This window comes from Hesperophylax consimilis, chromosome 26, assembly GCF_061612785.1.
Source record: "Hesperophylax consimilis isolate HC1 chromosome 26, BYU_Hcon_1.0, whole genome shotgun sequence".
Classification (NCBI taxonomy): Eukaryota; Metazoa; Arthropoda; class Insecta; order Trichoptera; family Limnephilidae; genus Hesperophylax; species Hesperophylax consimilis.
Window position 1 is genome coordinate 13,532,180 of NC_142861.1, and position 24,318 is coordinate 13,556,497.

The following is a 24,318-nucleotide window of genomic DNA, read 5'->3' on the forward strand; positions in this document are numbered from 1 at the left end:
CAGTAGTTTGCAATAATGGACGACCTATTAGGATTACGATTACGATTAGGAAAAGGGAAGAGGGAACCGGCTTACTTTGCATTTGTCGTGTCGTTGGAGACTGGTACAGTTGGAGTGCGGGTGCGGGCTTGTATCGTCGGTTTAATAATATATAAACATTAACAATCGAATCATCCAACAGAAGCAATTACTACAATATTACACTAAATTTCGTTGCATTTTACGAAAATCAACTTTGGCGGGTTAATTAATATACACGTGGATTATTAAACCGATTAAAAATATTACATAATATATTCAGGGTTTTCCAATAAGAGGTGTTATTTTGATATTCAATCGTAAAAGATCAATGGTTTCGTTGCTTGTGTGGCACCTAGCGCCGTCTTGTTGAAATTAAACGTTGTCCAGATCAATACCATCCAATTCCGGCCATAAAAAAATCATTAATCATCTCTCGATAGCGCAATCCATTCACCGTAACTGTTGCTCCAGCCTCATTTTCGAAAAAGTAAGGTCCAATGATTCCACCGGACCATAAACCGCACCAAACAGTCACACGTTGAGGATAGAGAGGCTTTTCAACAATAACTCTTGTCTTTTCCGAGTCCCAGATGCGACAATTTTGCTTGTTGACGAAGCCACTGAGGTGGAAATGGGCCTCATCACTCAAGATGATTTGCATTTGATTCACTCAAGTGAATTTTAATAATTTCAATGCGTTGTTAAAGCGTGTATCGTTCCATTTTTATTAATGGCGTAGTTTCTACTTGTCAAATGTCAAAAAATGACAGCTTCAAAAGTAACATCTACCGAAATAGCGGGCTATTCAAAATAACACCTCTTATTGGAAAACCCTGTACTTAAAATTAGGTTGTAAATTTATGGACGTGAAATATTATAATACACTGTACATTTTCTTTAAATTAGACAATCTACACAAAAAATAACTAAGAAAAACAATAGAATGAAGTATCTGTTCGTTATAGTTATTTTAATATAATCTAAAATTAGTGATGATTTTGTACAGCAATTAAATAATACAATTATTAATATTGGAATGCAACGTGAGAATAGGGAGAAATGATTGTTAATAATTTTAAAATCATGGAACAGCGTCCGAGATCCCCTAGATAATATAATAGAGGGTGAGAGAACAGACCTGAGAGAGGGGCGGCGGGGCTGCCCTGGTGTCCCAGGGTGGCGAAGGCGGCCGGGAACAGCCCCGAGGACTGCGACACACCTGACCGCGAGCACCAAGCAAGGTTAGTGGGGCACCACACCGCACGCCACACGCGCAAACACCACATTCCACCCACATTCTCTATTCTATCACGCTACAGGTGGATGCAGGCTAAAACCTGCACACTGTCGAGAATTGAACCAATTCAGTGTTTCGGTTGGATGGTTGGATGGTTGGATGGTTGGATGGTTTCGGCAATGCTCAAGATTCAAAGAATCGGAGAAGCACTTTCTACACTCAGTTAGTCTTACGGAGCGTGACGAAATCGTAGGAGAATTATAATTATTACTGGTTCGTTTTCGTTTAGAACCATTATTAGTCGCTACATAAATTGCGAACTAGAACTTTCAAACAAATTATCCGGTTATAATTTCCGACGAACAGAAAAATTTAGGCTGAAAATATTTAAAGTTTTCTTGTAATTGGTAGCGAACATGGTAACAAAAACTTATTTAACTATCAAAAGTTGTATAATAAAATTTTCCAAGATAATTTTAGCTACTCATGAACACGAACTAAAGCTTTTCCTAGATAATAACATTCTTTCAACACTGCTCGTTGTGTTCAGCTTAATTCAGAGTAGGCACTAACTGTTAGCAATGACTGGTGATGGTGAATAATTGTGAAACTGAACAGACTGCAATTTATTCATAAACTGAACTATAGATAGGTACTCTTCTCCAATAGCTTGGGTGGAACGTTGTTTGCGGGTGTGAAGTGTGAACAAGACATGTACAATGTACAGTGTACAGTGTACAGTGTACAGTTAGGGTTAGATGACGAATCTCAAACTTAATTACTATACATTTAGTCACGATTTTATATTATCAGAATAATGTTTGAGAAGCGCCGTCATTAGGAAATATACAATGAAATTTAAGAAAGAAAGCGATGATATGAATCATAAAGCGTCTGTGAAATGTCTATAAAGCACGTCAACAATAGAAATTTATTGAAGAATTACAATGAATACTTAGGACGGGTTGCTTCACAGAATTTAAACAATTCGTCAAATTTCAAAGTTACAATTGAAACTCTGCAAAAGTTCTGTTATTATTTCATCATGGGCCGGTTGTTTCCCAGTACTTGGATAGTAACAGAATTTGAATAGGACTTTCAAAGAACTTGAACATTAACTATGAAATTAGAAACAACCCGTCCTTAGTGTTGTTAGGTTAGGTTAGGTTTGTAGTGAATATATTATAACGAAAATCATCGTTATTTTTTATAAAGATATTTCACATATATTATTTTTATAACAAGGCAAACTGACATGCTTACACTAAATTACATACGAATATGTACAGAATACAGCTTGTTTACAAACATTATGTCGTTTTTAGAGAATGTATAGATCCATTAATAAAAATGAACATATAAATGAATATAGATAATATATTGTTAAGTATGTGAAAATGACCACCACAGAAGAATTAAAAGCGATATTCTCGCAGTACGAGGTAGGCAACGTGACGCTACAAATAGAATGCCTATAATAATTATATATCGCCACCCCACCCGTGTAACGTTGTCAAACAGTCGCCCACAAAGTTGAGAATTTAGTTTACAAGATCATTACGCCCAGCATCTTATACCTGGTAGGGGACGCGTAAAAATGCAATTTTCTGGCAGCGGGCCCAGTTTAAAGTTGATGTTTATACCATGTTACGGTAAGGGTACTACTGGTACTATGTGTTTCCCCGACCCGACTCGTTGTTGATAATGAATGAATGATAAAGCGAGCGCGAAAAGTTTCCGGGCGCGAAACGGCAAAAGTTGGCCAATCCGGCCTCATCAGACCGGCGGAGTTTAAAGTAGCGGCAGCTCATTAAAATCAACAAATAAATTACCAGCCCGAAAGAAATACTAAAAAAACAATGGGAAAATACTCTGGACGCCCGTTGTTTCTTCGGGGAAAGTTCTACAGATTTTAACTTAAACCCCACCCACCATGACCATTAGCCGTGCACGCAAACTTTATTCTTACAAATGAAGGAACGAATCGAACGAGTGAATCATCTTCAGGGAATGATTGATTTCAAACAGGGAAAATAATCGGGATAGTATGATTAGGATCCCACTCTGCAACGAATTGTCAACATTCATTATGACACATTACGCAGCGACGAGCACTGCATATCCCATATCTCACCCACACGAAATGAAGTAATTATTATAAGATTAAGCAGTGTTGCAGCAGTACGTCGATGCTAAAGGAAGACGAACACAGAATTAATTTGGAAAGGAGAAGATAATCAACGGGCCAATTTTCAAATTCAGAATTAAAACGCCATTTTCTCGGTGGGCGGGACCAAACGGCGTGGGCGGCCCTGCCCGCCCTGCCCGCCGCCCTCGTCCAACACCTCCAAGGGTGGGGGTGTTCCGGGTATTAGGAAAATCAAACACAACAACTTGTTATACGAAAAGCTGTGGACATTACCGCTTTTCAAATCTAATTCAACAAGTCCCCTTGTGTGCGTAATGATCACTTACAATTATAAATCTTACACTTATTACTTAGAATCAAACTAGAAAATAAGTATACGATATTCACGACTTTCAGAATAGAATATTTTTAAAGTATTGAAGTACATTTTCTTGGTGGCTGGTTATAGCCATCAAAGCTGCCTTTCCTTGTGCCTCTGCTTGTTTCCTTACAATGGTGTTCCGGAATAGCAGAATAATAACAACGCTAACGGGAGAAAAAGATAGGTGAAATATTCGGCAACTTTAAAAACCCACACAAACTAATTTAAATTCGAGGTTTAACCTTCGGCTCTTCAAACATCGTTAATCCGTCATTACTTCATTATTAGTGTTACCCGTGTGTGTTACCTATGTTACCTGTGTTACCTGCCCTGCCAGGTAAATTGGCCTATAATACCACACAACACATAATGCACCTCTCACTATGGATGCCACCTACTTAGTACGAGCACATATTTAAAACATATCATGTCTATGGCGGTTTTACGATAATGCGCTATTTATATTCAAAATTGCATAATATGTACACAATTTCATGAGTTGATTTTGGTTTTTGCATATACTTTGAAAATTATAGAGAGCATCAATACAAAAATATCATCTTAAAAAGACGATTTAAAAAATCTAAATTCGAAGAAGAGATTTCTCATTCGCGTGATTTCGACCCAAAAATACACTGCAAGAGATTAAAAAAATACTAATTCATGAAAACGATCACAGAGAACACATTCAAAGGATGAGCAGTTACTGTGAATTATTTACGAAGCATGGCCGCACTTTTGTTTCTTTGAGCCACCCTTCCCGACTGGGGACTGGGCAATGGGCATCCACCGCGGGCCGCAGCCCTAAACGATTTCGTTACCTTAATATTTTCTCAAACAATCTGCCGAGGGTTTACACACTTCCCAGATGCTCTGCGTTTGGACATACAAGCAGCATACATACTCTCGTGCTCTGTGTGGCGCTGTATTATGTGTAGTGTGTGCGGAGTTAACGTTAACATCTCAGTGAGACGATAGAGAGAGGGAACAGGTACAGGTACAGGGAGTAGCGCGACCGTCTCCGCCGAAAAAGCCCGGAATCTCGGTGCGCGGGGTCAAGGGTCTCGGGAGGGTTGGTTGGTTGGTGGGGGGCGCGGGGCAGGGGCAAATTAGATTTCCCTCCTCGAGAAGATGAAGTGTGGAAGCTGCGAGAGTGGCGGCAGATAATAGCTCCACAGGACTCGCAACAGGGATAGCAGATATGACACCAGCTTTGACTTATTCATTCATTTATTCTGGCCTCGCCATACGACTTTTTGTCGAAAACCGATGTATGAATATTATTTAACTATTAATCTACACACGCGGTGGCGGTATGGCATAATAATAATACAATATGCTGTGTGATAACACGTCTATATGAAAATTGATACAAAAGTTATTTGAAATCAACCAACTTATTATAAATAAATATAACGATGACTATTCATAACTACCTAAACTGAGATGAAAGTAACTAAATAGGTGCACCTACAGACCTAATGCTATGCATTTAAATCTGGTCTAAAAGTTCATACTTCAGTATAATGTGCATTCGTTATGAACGTAACGAAGTTTTGCTCGCTCGTGTTGTTAAACCAGCACCTATTAAGATCGTGTCCGTTTTACAGCCGGAATAGGTATCATCAATTTTATTTAAAAAACAGTAATTTTAATCAAGAAACGATTAATAGTAAAATAAATAAGACTAATTGGAAAATACTTAGCAATGAAGAGAACTAACACTTAGCGTGCTTCACGCGATGGTTACGCTAAATTTCTCTACGTATTGTAAAAAAACTACTATGACGGAACTGTTTTGTGGAATACCAAATCAGAGAAAAAAATGTGAAATAACTGCTATCGTTTTAAAAATAATACTTGTCACCGTACAAATAATACGGAATGACCGTGCGTTGCTTTTTAAGCAATCCGAAAAGGGAAGTTCATGCGATATGGTAACTGGATAACAATGTTATTTATATTTAGGAGTTTCATAGCGAACAAAAAAATCACAACATTCTTCCGTCGTGGCTGGTCGTTTATCAAAATCACAGTTCTGTGGCATTTATTAGACCGCCAAATACGAGTTCAGCGGCTGTATATCACCATACAGGTGTGCCGGGTCGGCGGATTTTCTACTGTTTGACCGATGGCGATATTAATAAGCTCGTCCAAAGATTGGGATCAATAATACGAGTCGACACCAAATTATAATTGAGGGAAGGTGTTAAACGTCATTTTTGATTGATAATAAAACTTCTGACGTGGGAATGTAATAACAAAACTACAATATCAAAGTTGTTTGCATTAAAGTAGCTACTTTGTTAGCTGCAAACAGACATATACTTATTGCTAAAAATGCAAAATCAATTCAAATAAACATTTAGTAGTATGCATAATAAAAAAGATGACGCTCTTTGTTGAATTTTAATAAAATTAGAAATAATATTATTGTTGGGTTTATGCACCGTAAGGTAAGGTATGCACAATTTTGGTATAATTAAAAACGTAGCTCAATTTACCAACTTTGCACTACGTAATCGCAAATAAATAGTAAGTTGATTATGAAAAAAAATTTGAATAACTCAACAATATATCAAAAGTGCGCTACGTGTTACGCAACCCTAAATTGGTCGGTCCGCGAGCGGGCAACACTCGTTCGAAATGAGCACCATAACAGAGTAATGTAGTGTGCCGAGGGGATGACGGGCGGGAGGCTGGGACGGAGGACGGAGGGCGGAGGGCGGAGGGCGGTGGTTCAGGGGAGGGTGTTTTTATTGCTACGTTCATTGTTTGGATACCGAGTGTTTAGATTTGTCTGGAACAGGGGAATCGAAAATTAAATCGCATTTAAATGTGACGAGAAACAAATTGAGCTTAACTTCATAAAATGTTAAGTTGAAACGGTTAGTACACCTGTGCCCTGTTCCACTTCACCGCGTCACCCAGGTGTGTACACAGTTGTTCTAATGAGATTTTTAAGTAAAACGTAAGCATTCGTGAATCTCGCCATTTGCGTGTTTTCGAGCCGAAGAATGTCAACAAACTAAATATGGACAAATATTGTATAAAATGTGAATGATTATGCATATTATTTGCACTAAAAAGGTACGTTTAAATAATTTCATCTTAAATATTCAATGACATTATATAAATATAATATAATAATATTATAATATACATATACCTAGACAGTATATACATGGTACAATTTTATGTATTATACTAAAATATTACTTTATTAAAAATACAATAATGTTCGTGACTTGACAAATATTCCACTCGTAAACTTCAGTGATATAAGATCGTATTTTACAACTAAGTACATAATTCAGCACCTAAATCAAAAAATGCGAGATATGACAATAATATTTAGAAATTCTATACGAATGGAAAGCTCACCTAGGAATTTTTCACGAATTTGGTAGGGACAGCAAATCTCTAAAATAAAGTGAGAGTCTTAACGACATAAGTGAAAATATCGTGTCAAAAAATGTTGGGTGCGCGGCCCGGTGCCGCGGACGGACCTACGGTCGAATTTGCCCTAGCAGGTCTAGAAAATTGATCTTTCCGTGGGGTTTATTTTAATTATTTCTGATGAACGTATTACGAAAATCTCAAAATTTTGTAGAGGAGTAATCTAATTCATCGTCTAGAAAAATAAATTTTGGTGCTTACTGCTAATTTTATCGTACTACACAAATTATTTTAACCGTTTGGGTGCCAATCGTCGATTTTCGTCGATTCGTGTTTTAACGAAGACTGCCGATCGTCGATTTCCGTCGATTGCGTCATTCGTGTTCTGATTCGCGCGTACGTAAAATTCTCATTTTTTCGAAACGCCTGGACTTCGAGATCCTCCTCCACGTGATTCTAAACCAATATTCTTTAATAAAACACCGAAAAAATCATCGAAATCCTTGAAAATTCAAAGAATTTAATAGGTTTTAAAAAAATATATAGTTTCATAAAAAATAATGTTTTTTTGGTGGCATTTTACAAGCAACTGTATGAATTTTTTTGGCACTCACACGGTTAATGGTAAGGTACTGTTTTTATTAAACTTAAATAGGTATAAATAACTTATATCCGTAGGTATCGATCTAAAAATATATATTATCTTTACAAATTCGTCGAAATTAATTCAAATCTGAGCCTCGATCAAACCCGTTATTAGAGTCATGTGTCGCCTTAAGTAACGGGGCGAAACCGGTTCAGTAAAAAAATAACTAGTCTATGAAAAGGGGTAAATTTTAGCTTTTAATATACAATGGAATTCAACTACGAATTAACAGTTTCAAAAATAGAGATATTAAAAGATACATTTCGAAGGAAGAAAAAAGGCAGATGGCCAAGCCCGTCGTAAATCCATCGGCAACATTCCGAATTCACCCACGGGCTACACGCAATTCTGCATTTGCATATAAACCATTTAGCCCCGTTCGGCAGCGATAATTAGCACAGTTCGTAAAAGTGACAATAAAAGTGTGGAGTTGATGTAGTGGAAGCGGCTAACGCGAACCAAACACAGCACACAGGTGCTATTGCAATGGGTTGGTTCTCAGTCTCAGTTCCTGGCTCCGGGAAGATTGTCTTGTCCGTCTTGTCTGAACGCTAGCATCTAGTCTAGTGCCCTACTAGTAGTTCTTCTGTTTAGGGTACGCATTAAGAGCAATCCACGAACGACTAAATAAATGACAAGAATAATTAGGGAATAACTAGAAATGTTCTAAAACGTTGCTAATAAGATTATAACTTGGATGGCGCATTACATATGAGGCGTGTTGAAACAAAGACAGCAATCTCCACCATTGGTGTAAAATGAGTTAGATATGGCGATGGATAGAGAATCAAAAATACTATCGACTGCTGCAAAGGTTTCGGAGCATAAACGACAATATTCCATACATTTTTGAATTTTAATATTTAGTTCCACAACAAACATGGCGATTTCCTTCAGGTTACGGAACAAAAACAGCAGTTTTTGTTTGAGCCAATCAGAGACCAAGAAATATGATATTTAAAACCGCCACCCCATACAAAGTGTGAACAGCAGGTGTGATACATAAGGTATTGGAAAAATACAAAAAAAAACATTTATTGCATTTTACTCAAAATGAAAAGAAGTGGAGATTGCTGTCTTTGTTTCAACACGCCTCATATGCTGGTGAAGTCTCTTGTAAAAAGCCCGTTGTGAGATTTGTTTTTAGTGTCCCATACATTGTGTTTCATGCCATGCAGCTAAGGTGATGTGGATACCTAATAATCTAAGAAAATAAAGTATATCATTTTGTTGAAATGTAGTACGAGAGTAGCTTTATTTAGTATTGTGGTAACGCGCGTTAATAGTATTAGCTCGTATTCAAGAAACATCTGGAAAGTTTTGTACTGATGTATTTTGTAAATGTAAGCGTGCTGTAATTGTTTGCTGCAAAATACAACCTCCGTCGAATTATACGGTTGTCAATAGGCATTCTAACGACTATTTTCGTCATTCTTTACGGAAAGAGAACTCTAAACATAACGTTCAACAGTCTCCATTCTGCGTATTCGTTGACGCACACAATAATATACAATTGCGTTGATGAGAAACATTCGCATAAAGCCGAAAATGCTGCGGTGTGCGTTTATAGTCGGAACGTAGGACCCCGAACCTAACCTACAATTCCAGGCTGCCCAAGTCGGTCTATGCGTACAAACAAGGTGGCCAATAAAGTACCAAACTATTACTTTGTACAGGTGGTGCATTTTAATACTTTGCGATAGCAAATTATACATTTTAATTACTAAGTAGATGGTTATATTGGTCATGTCACAAAAACAAGACCAAAAAATAATCGATAAACCAACCGGATCACAAAAATACCGAGCTATTATTTATTTACGAATACATCAAACATTGACAGAATATTGCTTTAGGAGAATGTAAATAATGTTAAATACGGTTCGATGACAATCGGTGGGCGGTATTACTGCGATAATTATTATGAATTCTTTCGCGTTTGTTAGGAACAAAAAAACATTAACGCATAATAAATTTGTGTTTAACAACAAAATTGATATTGCAACATCGAGTGGCATAAACAAAATAACAAATTTACGACGGGAATGTAAAATGATGCAAAATTTTTATATTAAAAACAAACAGATATGCTCGATTTAACGAACTAAAAAAGATTGATTAAATATGTTTTTAAAATAAAGAGGTCTGCAAATTGCTAGAATCCATGAATCACTATCCAAATGAATACATTATTTTATGCATTGTGTGTGAGTGATCTCGGCGCACTGAACTTGCTAGTATTCTTGCTAGCATTGTGCAAACCTGTTCGAAATGAATCCCAGGCCGGACAAAGTGTTTCATCTAGCCTAGAGATGTTTGCCGCAAACAAAAACACCATTGGCCGTGGTGAGGGCAATAAAGTGTAAATTTAATTTAACAAGTGTCCCGGGTCAACAGTTAGTCGGGGTCCCGCAATGGGCAGTCCATCGCTGTACAGTGTACACCACTCACTCCACCGCGCACCGCGCACCGCACACCGTACACAACACGGCCGGTAACGTGTCCGGGGTAATACGTCCGGGGTAAACACGGCGGAGGACAAGAGGAGATATAAGCCCCAGCAGACAGGCACAGCAGGCACAGGGGATGGACAAAGCCCTGACTAGACTACGTGCCCTGGAGACCGTATACTATATCGACAAAATACCAATATCAAATATAAATTTGATATTGTCCTTGAACAGTGAGCTCCATAAAAATTATTCTGTGGTGGTAGAATATCGATAATCACATTATAAAAATAGTAAGAAGCTAATAATAATATTCACAAAAGCACATATTATATTTTATTAGTTAGGGTTAATAATAAAGGAATAACCCAATTCTATTATTTCTTTTAAAAGCCTCTGAAGTAGCGATTAAAGTATTTGTATTATCTGATGTTACAATAATACCAAAGTATCAGTAACAAACCTTTAAATCCAATTATTCAATTCATTGTGGTTCATAAAATCAAATATAACTGTTTCAAACATTTTATTTGTGCAGCGGCAATTATCGGATGACATTAGAATTGGGTGGGTGCCAAAACATTGTATCGATTTGTCAGACATGACGGGAAGATTCAAAGAGTGATAATATCTCACAAACGGTCAAAGAATGCATTAAATATCTCTGTTGGAGTCAAAGCTGTGACCAATGTAGCACGATATTGACTATGATCGTGTTACATTGGGCTGGGGGAGTGAGAGCGTGAGACTTACCGGTGAGCTGAGGTTGCTGCTGGCCCTGTGAGGGCTGCGCCTGGAAGGAGCGCGCCTGTCCGCCGCCCGCCGCCAGAACGGGCGCGGGGGACACTAGGCGGAGCGGGGTCACGTTGCGCCCGCCCATCACCAGCGAGTTGGGGTCATAAGGGTAGGGGATGACGAACTGTCCTTGTCCCTGGAAGGGAAAACGTCATTAGGAAACGAACCGCACAGTCACACAATAAATCAATCCGGTCGGTGGCTGTGTTCAATTCCTCGACTGGCTAAATCGCACGGTAGGAAGCACACAGTTAGTTACATAGTTAGAGAGTTAGAGGAAGGCACTCACGTTAACCTGCTGCTCTTGCTGCTGGCTGGGGGTGAGCGGCCTCCGCTGCTGCGCGGTCTGCTGGTGGGCGGGGGCGGGCGCCGGGGGCACCAGGCCGGGGTACACGCCCCAGGGCGCCGCCACCCCGTAGTAAGGGGGCACGCCCGTGATGAGGGTGCTGACGTAGGGAGCTCCATCTTGGCCTAAACACAACATTCAACTAATTAATTATCTTCTCGCACCCACGACTGATGGGATCGATATCTTCTTTATTTTCAGGTCGTACAAACTAGCCGCTTCAAATTAGCCTCAACACGAAAATAGTATATACAATCTACTCAATATTATCTGACAAATAGGATAAAAGGACTCGACAAACCTAATTGTGTAATAATGACGTCTTTATATTTTATACTTTTATTTCAATATTAAGATAATCTGTTAATATAAAGGCAATTAATTAAATTAAACAAAACTATTTCGATTAATATATATAAAACGATTCCGTGACGGCAGATTTCTTATTGATAATTTGGCAAGGATAGAGGGACAGAAAACGAAAATACTGAAAGATAACACCATTTAAAGCCATTTTATTCGACTATGTTGACTTATTGATACATAAATCCAAGCGAGTTGTAAATCCAGAATGAACTGGACAGAATTCATAGCTAAAAGTCCACCTATTTGACAGTCATACCCCTTTCTCCTTCACAGTCCTCGCCATTGTAAATAAGTATCAGTGTAAGTGTAAAAAGTGTAAGCGAATAAGAATTTGTACACTTTTCAAGGTCATTTCATAAATATTCTCCACTTCAAGAGTCCTAAATTCTCCAGTCCTAAATTCTCCAAGGAATGATCAACTCTACTTTTGCTACTAATCTTCTAATAAATGTAATATCAATAGTAATAGAGGGTAAAATAGTAATAGAGTAAAATCAATGTCCAGTGTTTTTACTATTGCGTGCAAGGTAAAATATAATTCATTTTTAATAAAAGTATGTCTTTTTCTACATCCGTTTGTAAATAAAAAAATACATAGAACCTAGGAACTCATAATAAATTGTGTAGCGTGATTTTTCACAAAGACGGCGCTAATCTAATTCATTATTATTATTAATCAAATTATTTTATTTTTTCCGACTTTATGTCCGGGTTAAATCTTCCCCACAGGAAAAAACTAAACCCTTCCACACACTTTTCGATAAATGATCATCTAGTCAATCCACATTATGCAAGTGAATTATATAAGCATGATAAATAAAAAAATAATACAAAAACAACACGTCAAATCACCAGAGATCAAATGGGAAAATAATTCACCGACTCCAGATATTTTCATATCAGAGGGTTCGGCTCGGTAGAACTTCTAATTGGACCTATAAATCCTTCTGATCCCTCAATATAAATATTTAAAAAATCTTTCGTAATCCTACATGTATTTAAAATGACTGATTTGTGCTAATTACTTTTTTTTATAACTTCCGATTTTATGCCCGGGTTAAATCTTCCCAATAGGAAAAACTAAACCCTTCCACACACTTTTCCACAAATGATCATCTAGTCAATCAACATTATGCAAGTGCATTATAAGTAATATAAGTAAAATAAATACAATACAAGAACAACACGTCAACTCACCAGAGATCAAATGGGAAAATAATTCACCGACTCCAGATATTTTCATATCAGAGGGTTGGGCTCGGTAGAACTCCTGATAGGGCCTATAAATCCTACTGATCCCTCAACATAAATATTTAAAAAATCTTTCGTTATCCTACATGTATTCAAGATGACCGACTTTTGCATCTTTATATACAAATTTTTTGATAGATCTAATACGCCTAAATTTTTAATGAGAGAGCTAGGTATAATGCCAGTAGTAGCCGAAATAACGAATGGTAATATTTTTATCGTCTGAGAATGCCAAATTATTTTTATCTCATTTCCTAAATCTGTGTATTTTCTTATTTTTCATTAACAGATTTTTGAATATTATTATTATTTTTATTAAGTAAGCAATAAGGAACTCTAGTGAAATATATTATGTATATGTAATAAGCATTAACTTTGTGGCTCATCATAATTTACAATAAAGGAAGGAAGGGTGCTTTCGAAACCGGTAGAGTGTAATTAAAATTAAAGTGGTGTAAAACAAATTTATATATTTTTATTGTAAACATATAATGCCTTAAAAATATATATTCATATAGAATATAGATCAAGAAACGCTAATTCTGAATATGTTAATTTTATTGGATATGATTAGGTATAAGTAGAATTTATGAATAATCATTTAAAAACAAATAAAAAAACCATCACACTAAACACACCGTTTGGTTGGTACGACTGAATCGGCTAATTCATCACAATTAGTCTACGTAAGTAATATATCTATGGTCGACAATATCCGCATCAGGGTTGCCAATTCGTTGATAATTACCAGATATTTCTAAGATTTTTTAGATTTGGGATTTTTGCGGGCAGAACGTTTTGTTGTTGGGAAAATGCGGGGATTTCGGGCATTTCTTGATTATCCAACCACAATGAAAAATAATATTTCAGAACGTACTAACAGTTCGTTTCATTTCGCAGCGAATTTTCAAAAAGTCTAGTTAAAGCGAAATGCGAAAATGACTAGATAATAAAAAGATGAACGTAATTTCAATAGATTTTTGTTTCATTTTGGAGATAAAGGAACTTGTGGAGAATTTGAACATCTCTTCATTCTCTTTTTTCAGCATTTTATGTATTATAGCTACAGAAATAAACCCTTTTCTCCATGTAATCACTGAATTAGACTTTGTTTTACCAAAGATTTTAGAGTGATAACCATGATATATTTATTAGTGACGTTTCACGGATATTGTTTTGTGTAATACGATCATGCGTCGGTTTGTTCCGGGGCAATCTTGGTCTTTTTTGTTGAAATGTGGGGCAAGCTAGTGATTAGATACCGGTAAATTGTTGAAAAACGTCTCTGCTCTCATAGAAAATACAGCGCCGGATATTGGTGACGTCACAGGCCACGTCCATTGATTTGGTGCGTTTTCGGGAAATCCGAAAAATGAAAACTGTGATAATTATGTTAACTATTAAAACTAAATAAATAAAATTATACTGATATTTATGTTAGAAAGTTATTATTGATTTAAAAAAAAATAACAAAATGAACTTGAGTTTGGGGTAATATGGACTCACGGTTTATGGTGGAGTCGCACCTCACATTATCCAATGACAAAGTCGATAAGACTGACCTGTGTTGATGACGTAGGGGGGCTGTGTGAAGGCCTGCTGCGCGGCAAGCTGCTGTATTTGGAATTGCTGCTGGAACTGTTGTAGCTGAAGGGTGGCCGTGCCGGGCGCCCCCGCCCCGCCTGCTGCTGCGGCCGCTGCGGCTTGTTGCGACCTCAGAACTTGCTGTAACACACAACAACATACAACTGTTAGTCAAAACAATAAATACATTTCTAAAATTCACATGACTTCTACTACTTTCTACGATACAAAAGTCTTCCTTGGCGACTAGATCCCGTGAATGTAAAATTTGCATGACTGTTCTGAATGTGTATGATCCAATACACAGTTCTTGTTCTGACATAAAAGTTGACTTGATAGAGTTAACTTTTGCTGTAAGAACAAACGATATACTGAGTTTCATGTCAAACTTTCGCGATGAAAATAGTCAAATCAGACACTAATATCAGGTGAAAATGGCTATTAATTCGCATCGAATAATGTAAGATTAGTCTAATGGGGAGTAAATGGGTACCACTCGTGTCGCGAGGACCGCGGAGTGGCGGCTCCTGGCACAGAACCCATCAACATCACGCATTATCCATACTCCATACAACCGACTAACTTCCACACACTACACCTACACACGTCAACAGGTAGCACAACACCATATTAGCCGCTATAACATTCCACCACTGAACTTGGCCTCTTGCTTTATGTTATTATGGCAACAATCTCTCGCAAAGCGACAGGCGACTGTGTTCAGTGTGAGTGACGGTGATAGTTGAAAAATACATTCACACGCCATTATAAACAAAATATATTAGCAAACTAGACGTGTAACAACGTTAAATTATAAAGCTTTCAAACGCAGAGCCTTTTGAGATCTATCGAAAAGAGTTGTTCATAAAAGGAAATGTTTTTTACCGTAGTTATTGATCAACAGTTAGTCATTAGTAATTGATCATCAACTGATAATACGATTTGTGTGTGGGAATGAAGTGGGCCCTGGTGGCAGCGATATTATCAGGAACGATCGTGTAGACTGCAATGATATAAAACCGGCATGAAAGTACAAGACATTCCCCCAATCTGAATATTGTTCCTAAAAAAAGGCGTAGGCATGTGTGACATTTCCCGCATTCTCCAATAGGGACGTGTTCGCAATAATATTATTTGGCGGCATAATATTTGTGTTGGGTTCCGCGATGGTTTGCTTGATGTGGTTTGGTGTCTTGGCGTGTGCCATGCCCAGAAACGAATAAAATGCGACAAAGAATGAATGAATCAAGATTAGCCATAGAGATCCGATAAAGGAGAGAGACACGAACGAGGTTTATGAGCAGCGCGAAAAGGCCCGAAGAAACGATGTCAGTCGATCTTCATCCGTGTGACAATAGAAAATGGTATGTGTAATGCGCCATTTTCCACCATAAAATTTGAATCTTACACGGCCCGTATATTGAAACGATTTGCGTTTTACTTGTAAATTGAATGCGCCCGAAGTTCCCGTTCTCCGTCGCGTCCGAATAATTCTTCCAACTTATTTTCTAGCCAGATACTAGCTCTGCTAAACGCGGTATCATAAATTATCAAAGTATCCGTATCTTTATTAAGCTAATAATATTCCCTCGATAGGAGAGAGGGAATATAAACAAGTAAAATACTCGAGACTGGACACAGGCAGTACCGGCATGTTATCAACGACTATAATCAAAAATGTATTCACAAAGAAGCCTATAAAATCTTATAGAAAGCACAGAATTTATGCGCTGGCCGTTCCGTACCCCCGAGGGTGGCGTGACTCCAACCCGATCTAGATGCATTCACAGGGATTCGAGTTTTCGGCAATTAAGCAAAATGTAGTCGCTTTATCGTCCGCGTTCTCACAGATAGCAAGTAAATGGTTTGCACTCATCTACCCCGAGTCTGTTGGCGTGACTTAGGCCTCGGCACGCGACTTCTTATCCGTCCATAAACATCCCCGGTTCGAAGCCCGCGATGGGGCATCATAGTATCATACACTACCTACAGACACTTACTTACACTTATATACACGAAGCCGGACAAGAGCAACTACATTCTGTTGGATTGTACTTGTATACCATTCATTCATATCCGCCGTAAATGAATACGATACTAGTAAAGAAATACATATATGTGTTATAGTACGAGAGTATAGATTTAGTGAAAAGCACTCAGCACTGTGCACTCAGCACTATATAATATAATAGCTGACATGTACTAGGCGTTGCTGGGAGACTTTTCTTTACTTTCTATAAAAGAATGCATGTTTTATATATATTAACCTTCCGGAAGTAACTCTCTAAATGATAATGAAAACCCTAGAAGAACTAAGCGCACAAACAGACAGACGCGGATAGTGACTTATAGTGTTTTATACTATTTAGATATACATACAGAGGTGTACAAATTATCAGACTCAAAACGATTGTTTTTTTGTTTTCAAACTTTAATGTATAATTACTAGAATGGCTTTTATATATAGTATTTGGTGAGCATTCGTTTGTTCTTAAGAAGCAATTTAATTCTAGTCGGCATGCTGTGCACCAAATTTTTGCAGCTGTTTGTTGGTTTTTTAAATTTTATTTCTTGGTTGCGATGATGCCATACTTGAATGAGTTCCTCGATGAGTGATTATCTTTTGTTTCTTCAATTCTTTCTTCACAATCCAACATAGATTGTGATAAGGTTCTATTTCCAGGGCATGGGGAGTGTTGGGATATTATTTGTGGAGAACTTTGGCATTGTGGTAGTGGGTTGCCATACATAAAAAAACAAAGACTAAATGTATCTCGAATTAATTATAAAAACAATTGAATGAACACTAATTCTACTAAAAACGCAGGGGTAAAGATGAGAAACATGTGAATTGAGTCTAATAATCTGCACATGTCTGTATTTTAGCACCTACCCAAATGTGTCGCCGGTGTATTCCGGGGCTTCGCAAACGCTGATTGAAAGTAATCAGAAATCCATTAATTGAGGATGCAATATGCAACACGACTCATCAAATGTACACTCGTGCAATTCAAAAACGCGGCTTTTGACTTAACCATATTGCCACAAACAGTGAATGCCGTTGGATTCAAGTGCTCAAATCAGAAAATACCGATGAAAATACTACATCTGTAATAATAATGCACGAAAACTGTTCCTACTTCTGAAAGCATTTTCAAAATTAAGCGAGAAGAATAAAATGGTACGCAATACTAAAATCTTTGCATGTACCTACGGTTCAAAATTTCACATTGTTTTCAAAAACTCCGTCAATCTATGATGAAAATGGAAACCAAATAGAGAATAAGCAATTTAAACCGAAAAATACAATGAATTATTGTTTTCAGACGCGGTTTATCACGAAGAGAAACAATGACAGTGCAAGTGATAAAATGACACTGAAGACCGTGCGAATATTTTATTGGATCGATACAGCCACTTTAGCGCCATACGTCACAAGGGCAACACTGGCAGCTGGCGGAGTGGACACGGAGGAGTCAAACAAACCACTGACTCTGAACAAATAAAACTTATCAGTCTCTTGGTGAAAAATGCGATTAAGTAGTACGCAGACACATGGAAAACATTTGATGTTCTAATCAACATGAAATGGCTCGTATTACTATAATTACAATCATTATTAATAACCAACCACAAGCTGAATACAAATTAAGTGCATTACCTCGCAACTGAAGATTCTTGTTTGAATGGAATGCCTATGAGAAAGCGTGCGTGAGGTATAAAATCGTACCTATTCGAGAAGACATCAGTCACGGATGGGATGGACAGTGGACACGGGAGCACAGAACTTCACACTCGGTTGGGTTCACACTTACACCATGCTTCAGGTAGCAAAGGGGAACCGAACAATTCTCAATCGCCACTAACTATTTTTAATTATACGGGAAACAACAATTAACCCTGCTTAACGCAACGGGAACGGAAAAAAAACGCTAGCAACTTTTAAACCAAAAATTCCAGAACAAAAACGAAAACAAAACCGTTACTAAATGACTGTGATGAAACTCATTTGACAATGAAAATGTTTCTTTTATTGTAACAATAAAATGGATTTTCAAATGTTACCTTCCAAATGGACGGAAAACAGTATATTGTAGTATTTGGTGTTATTTCCCCTCGTGCGCCTTAAATTTTAAATGTGTGGTTCTTCCATTTTGAAAGAAAGTCCAGAGTTTACGAGGTGTGTACGGAATCCCAACATAGTTGCAGGTAGAATAGAGGTGGGCTGGCTGATTAATTAGTCTAATGTAATGGCGGGCGGAGTGGTTCCGCACCCACAGCCGCTCCGGCATCAAGGCAGAAGGCAGAAGGCAGCAAGCAGGGGGCGCAGCACACAGGTTGGCTTATTAGATCATGTTAAGGACACGCGCGCCTGCCGAGCGGAATGTGTATAATCAACTGAAATAACAGCAGTATGTTGGGATACCACAACCAACCAACCAACCAACACACCAACACACCACATACCATACTGGGGATACGTCACACTTAGTGGTGCAGCGAGATATTATCGGGCCTAGGGACGGCAAATTAAACATTCCCATGCACTTTTCGATCAACATTCTTGTGAAATTAATATCCTTCTAACGGGTACTATTTATACACGGTGTCCTGAAACTAGTGGTAGAAGTGGAAAACTGGGGAGTCGGCAGTACCTACATAGAGAATACAAAAACAAGTTGTTTTCAGTTTTCGTATTAAGGTAGATTTTTTTTCTCGATTTATCGGTAAACTTTAGGATTAAGAAACTATTGAAGCCGGGTTTATGCTTCGACGCTTATTAAAAACACAATTAAAAGGTAATTTAACCAAACAATTAGAACTTCGGACTCGATTTACTGAAAAACGAAAGCTCAAATAAAAAAAAGTTATACTGCAAAATCCACTCCAAATTCGCTCCATTTTCCCGCTTGCACCACTAGTTTCCGGACACCTTGTATAATGCTTGTTGTTCCCGTCAAATGTGTGAGTTTTAAGATGATTTAAACCCTACCATAAAAGAAATTGTTTATATAGAGACAAATTCCAAACAAATAGAGCCAAGTTGGAGTTGTTTTTCTATTAGGTTAATTACAGCCAATAGCATAATAAAGTGAACCGCATGCGTTTCATAATTGTATACGTACAATAATCCGAGGTGCGACTGACTAATTAATACATATTAGGTACTTACTACAGGAACAATAGATAGGGGATTTAATTATGATGTGCTTATCTGCGACAATTAAAGGATTGATTTATCCAGAAAATTCATAAAAAAACTATTTTTTTATTGGAAATGTTTCAAGCTCATTCGAAACTAAATAAATTTAAAGTAATGAAAGCTTGAGTACATATAGAAATGTTGTGGTTTTTTTTAAATAATAATCATAAACAAATGAGAGCGAGCTTTGTCTAACTATAAATCTAGGGGGCTATAGATATGGATGCTCTCGGTGGTATTATAGTTAGTTGTAGCACGGCACGCTTGACGAGGGTTTCATAAATTTCATGATCTTGTATAGCGCACGGACATTTCTGATTGGACAGTGATCAATGACTTAAACTTCTCTCGTGCTAATTAATAACATTCGTGTTTGTGAAGGAACTGTGCACTTTTAAAGCTTGTTTCCAACCACCTTAACTTTACTTCAACCGGGGGGGAGCTACCTCGTTTATGCCATTGTTGAAAAGAATTTAAATATACCTTACGCAAAGTGGGAGGTAACTATTTCATTACAATCAATGTTCTATCTTCGATCCGTCGATATACTCGGCGAGAAATATTTCCACAGCAGTACGATTTATTTCTATATCAATCTGGATTGGGTCAAATAAAAATTCTCAAACAATATAAAAAAACATTCACGCGTCAGTTGGTGGGTCGCTTGTTTATTTCGGCTGCGTTCTCTTGGAGCACGTAAAACATATAACCTCATCTCGCCCGAATTAATGAAAACGTCGCCGGCAATTGGATTTCAACAAGCAAAACGGCGGCGGAGAAACAAGAAAGAAATCTCAGAGCAAAGATCGCGAGTTCATAAATCAAGAGATTGCCTTCGCTAACGTGCGGCCATATGGAAGTATGGAGCATGGGAGTATTGTGGATGGTGGTGGAGCTCTAATGCGCATGTTGTGCGACCAGAGCCGGAGCGCGTCTCCATTAGGGAGCGGCCGCCCACCGGAATACAAATTACGCCGGGAAAAGCCGGAAAATCAAACACATCGCTGCGAATCTAAAAGTATTATAACGGCTACAACATACGAGTCCACAATTATGTCGGCACACCGTATCCGATACCATTTTTTACATTCAATTTACCCATGAAGAAAATAATAATAATAATGACCATTATTAAAGTATTTTATCCTCGCTTTAGCGAAGAGTAAAATATACGTTCGTATGATAAAATATTACTCTAATAATAAAAAAGTAAACAGAGTAAGTAAGACCACTAGTGAGTATAGTGCGCGCCATACATACACATACACTCCTGTGTGGATATATACAATATATTATATTATACATACCCAGAATATAACAGGCGATGAATTCAATGGAAATTTTAAAGGGAAAGTTTCATAGTTAATCCATATGAATACCGGTAAATTAAAAATAAAATAAGAAATCAATTTAATGGTCTAAGAAGTTGGGGGTATGTACATGTATATTAGTAAGTTGGAGGGGTTGGTAGGTTGCATAGGACGCCGGGCACGGGGGATGCAGTCACCCCATCGGGTGGTTATACATCAACAATGCATGGGACACGGCGCGAGGGGCTAGCGGGAGGTAAAAATACCGAGGCTGGGTCAAGTATCCTCCAGTTAGGACAGGTAGGACCAGTGGACATGGCTGATTCAATTGTCGGCCTAACACGGTGCTATAATAATAGAAGCATCTACTAGATACCAGCGCGAGCTCTGTTCAAGCAATACTTAAATGGAGCTGTCGAATTACCACTACCTACCTGCGAAAAGTCTACGTCCCCTAATTAAAAGATAATTGCGGATTACAAATTAGCATATCCGCATACATAGAAAAGCTTGGGCGTACCGAACGTACGCGAAAATAATAATACATATATTATGTTTACTTGTTTTGTGAGTTGGCAGGTTTGACGATGGCCAAAGTGGAATAATCTGGTGGGAGTGTAGAACTAGACCTCATTCTCCCCGCCCCGTCTCTCGCCGATCAGGAGATCATGGATGACAATCCTGCGGAGTCCGTGCTCCATACATTATGTATTGGACTATTCAGCCGCTATTTCTATTCACTATCCGAAGCTCCGAACTTAGATAATTGGAAAATTCCAAAGACGAACATGCACTCATATCTTTCCGCAATGGGAATATTGAATGTACATTTTGCTATCGACTGAATTCTTAGCTTATTACAAATTGTCAAAGGGAAATTATAATACCAATTCGAGATATTGCCAGTGTTTTTTATTATACTACGATTTAACAAATAAATTATTCGTCATTTTTGTTAGTGAAAAAGCTCCTCAATAAAACAAATAAAATAGGTGATAAAATATGCCAACATTAGAAGTAAAACATCCAATGAAACGTTATAAAATATTTTATAAGTATCAGTATCAAATAACGTTTGGAGCTAATTTCAAATGCAAAACGTGTAGCATTTAATCCGCTGACAATAGTTTGTTTGGGTCGCAGGCAGCGACGGGCGCGCCATGCAATTACAAGAAAAATCCAGCGGCTGTTATCGAGGGTGGATAATTACCGGCCGATGCAATTTTAGTATTGAGTTACCTAAAAGCCAGGACGCGCGTGGAATAATGCAGCGGGGCTGCGTTTAGCGGCTCGCCTTACGGAAGCAAAGCCCGGTGGCCTGGTGGCCGCTAACTGCTCACAGCCCCACTACTCGCTGCTCGCTGCTCAGTGCTCACTGCTACTGCAGACTCCTGCGGCTAATCACCCGGCGTAATCAATGCTATCTAATAATATTATTTAAAACTTTGCAACCAACCAACCTTCCGGTCATATTTTTACGCACTTTCTACGCTAAAATTATCTCGGTCGACTGGAATAATGTGTTATCCATCAGAAACACGATACATATATTTCAGGACATAAGAGAACGGCTGCGCGGCTCTTTTCATACAAAATTTAAATTTGGATTTGAGGACAAAATAATTGACGAAACTGAAAATAATTATTATAATCAAAAGGTCTTGCAAATATCTAGTACAGTATGTCCTACTTTATTTATTTGTATTTTTAATTTCAAAATATAGGCCATTAAATAATTAAATTTTGCATGATTTTAGAGGCAACTTTGGCATTTTTTGAGTTAATTGTAATTGTTAAAAAAATAATCTTACCTTACCTACTGTTTAAATATAGCACAAAATAAAATATCAAAAAATATCCTTAAAAATCGTTTATTGGGTAGATATTTTAGTTTATTTAATTTTTTTTTTAAATTTAAAATTAAACAATAACTTTGTAAACATCACTTATAGGTAAATACTTAATGTCGACCGGGTTTCGCTACAACCGTAGCTTCATCAGGACAGTATAATACTAAACCTAAACATCTAAAATATAAATTAACATGTGTTGATATCACGGTAAGTAGACGGTCTGAGCTACAGTGGAAGAGGTAGGGATAGGTGGGAGATTGAGATGCGAGTGCTCTTTGTCAATAGGGAACAATCTGAGTATAGGGCTTTTATTTAGGTTTATTTGGTTGTTGATGACTTTGCTATTGATGTTTACAAAGTTATTGTTTAATTTTAAATTATAATGTCACATCACAAAGTAACCGCTTCATATGAAGAAATAATTTTTTTTTGTTTCAACATAAATATATCGGTCGTTTGTAATTTGAACAGCATCCACAAAGATGACTTTCCTCAGTTCCTCCTGCGTAGGGTTAGTGTAAAAAAGTATCGGGCGGTAAATTACGGTCTTCCTATAAAGTTACGGGTTAAACAAAAAATCCATATTATGGACTTATTTTTTGAACTCGAAAAACTGAGTATCTTGTGTATGTATTGAGAAATGGAATCCGCAACTACTGACCGAAGGCACAGTGCCAAACAAACCAAGTACTGACTATTTATTTACTAAGTGTCAAAAAAACTTATTTGGCTGAAGTAGTTTTGTATTCTTGCGCATACTTTAAACTTTTAAAATTATATTATACTAGGGAAAAAATCATTGACAATAAACAGTATCAGTCAATGGATCATTTTCATTTCAGTGAATGCAACATTCAACGTCTGGGATTTAACACTGAGCCTGTGTCGAGTGTGCTAATTATTGATTAATACACTTATTTCAGAAATAGACCGCTGCGGTACCTTATTGGACAGGTGAAGTGACCTTTAGGCAGATAAACAATAATATTTTTAAATAATGAGGAACCAAACCAAAACTATAATTGTGCCTCTGATTTTTTTTAATGTTCAATAATCTCATTAATGTTTATGTGGCTAATGCTGGTTGTTTTATTATTCTGTTGAATAAATAAAATCACAATATGAGGTTCGGTTATAATATCTCATACAAAAGTTACCTATTTATTAAGCGCGCTTAACTTGCAGACAGACTGTTACTTGTGCCTATGTTCGTAGCAGTCCGTTTTCGATTGCGATCCGAATTTGACTACTTTGTACATACTTATAATATAATATAATTTAATATTAATATAATTTGCAAATATTACCATATCGAGGACGGTGTCCGGAGCTTTACCACCACATCAG

At 37.5% G+C, this 24,318-nt stretch overlaps 1 protein-coding gene across 8 annotated transcripts in view; it reads right to left on the reverse strand.

Moving 5' to 3' along the window:
- Positions 1–24,318, reverse strand: part of pum (pumilio) — a 419,525-nt gene that overhangs the window by 12,962 nt on the left and 382,245 nt on the right. For 7 of the 8 annotated variants that reach the window (XM_089647469.1, XM_089647470.1, XM_089647473.1 and 4 more), the window contains 4 exons: positions 14,584–14,746; positions 11,348–11,529; positions 11,017–11,194; positions 1,160–1,240 (listed from right to left, as the gene is read on the reverse strand). In XM_089647469.1, the coding sequence (XP_089503595.1) occupies positions 1,160–1,240; positions 11,017–11,194; positions 11,348–11,529; positions 14,584–14,746 (604 nt within the window). The remainder of the gene's footprint in view (positions 1–1,159; positions 1,241–11,016; positions 11,195–11,347; positions 11,530–14,583; positions 14,747–24,318) is intronic. The other variant, XM_089647474.1, reaches the window with a different exon arrangement.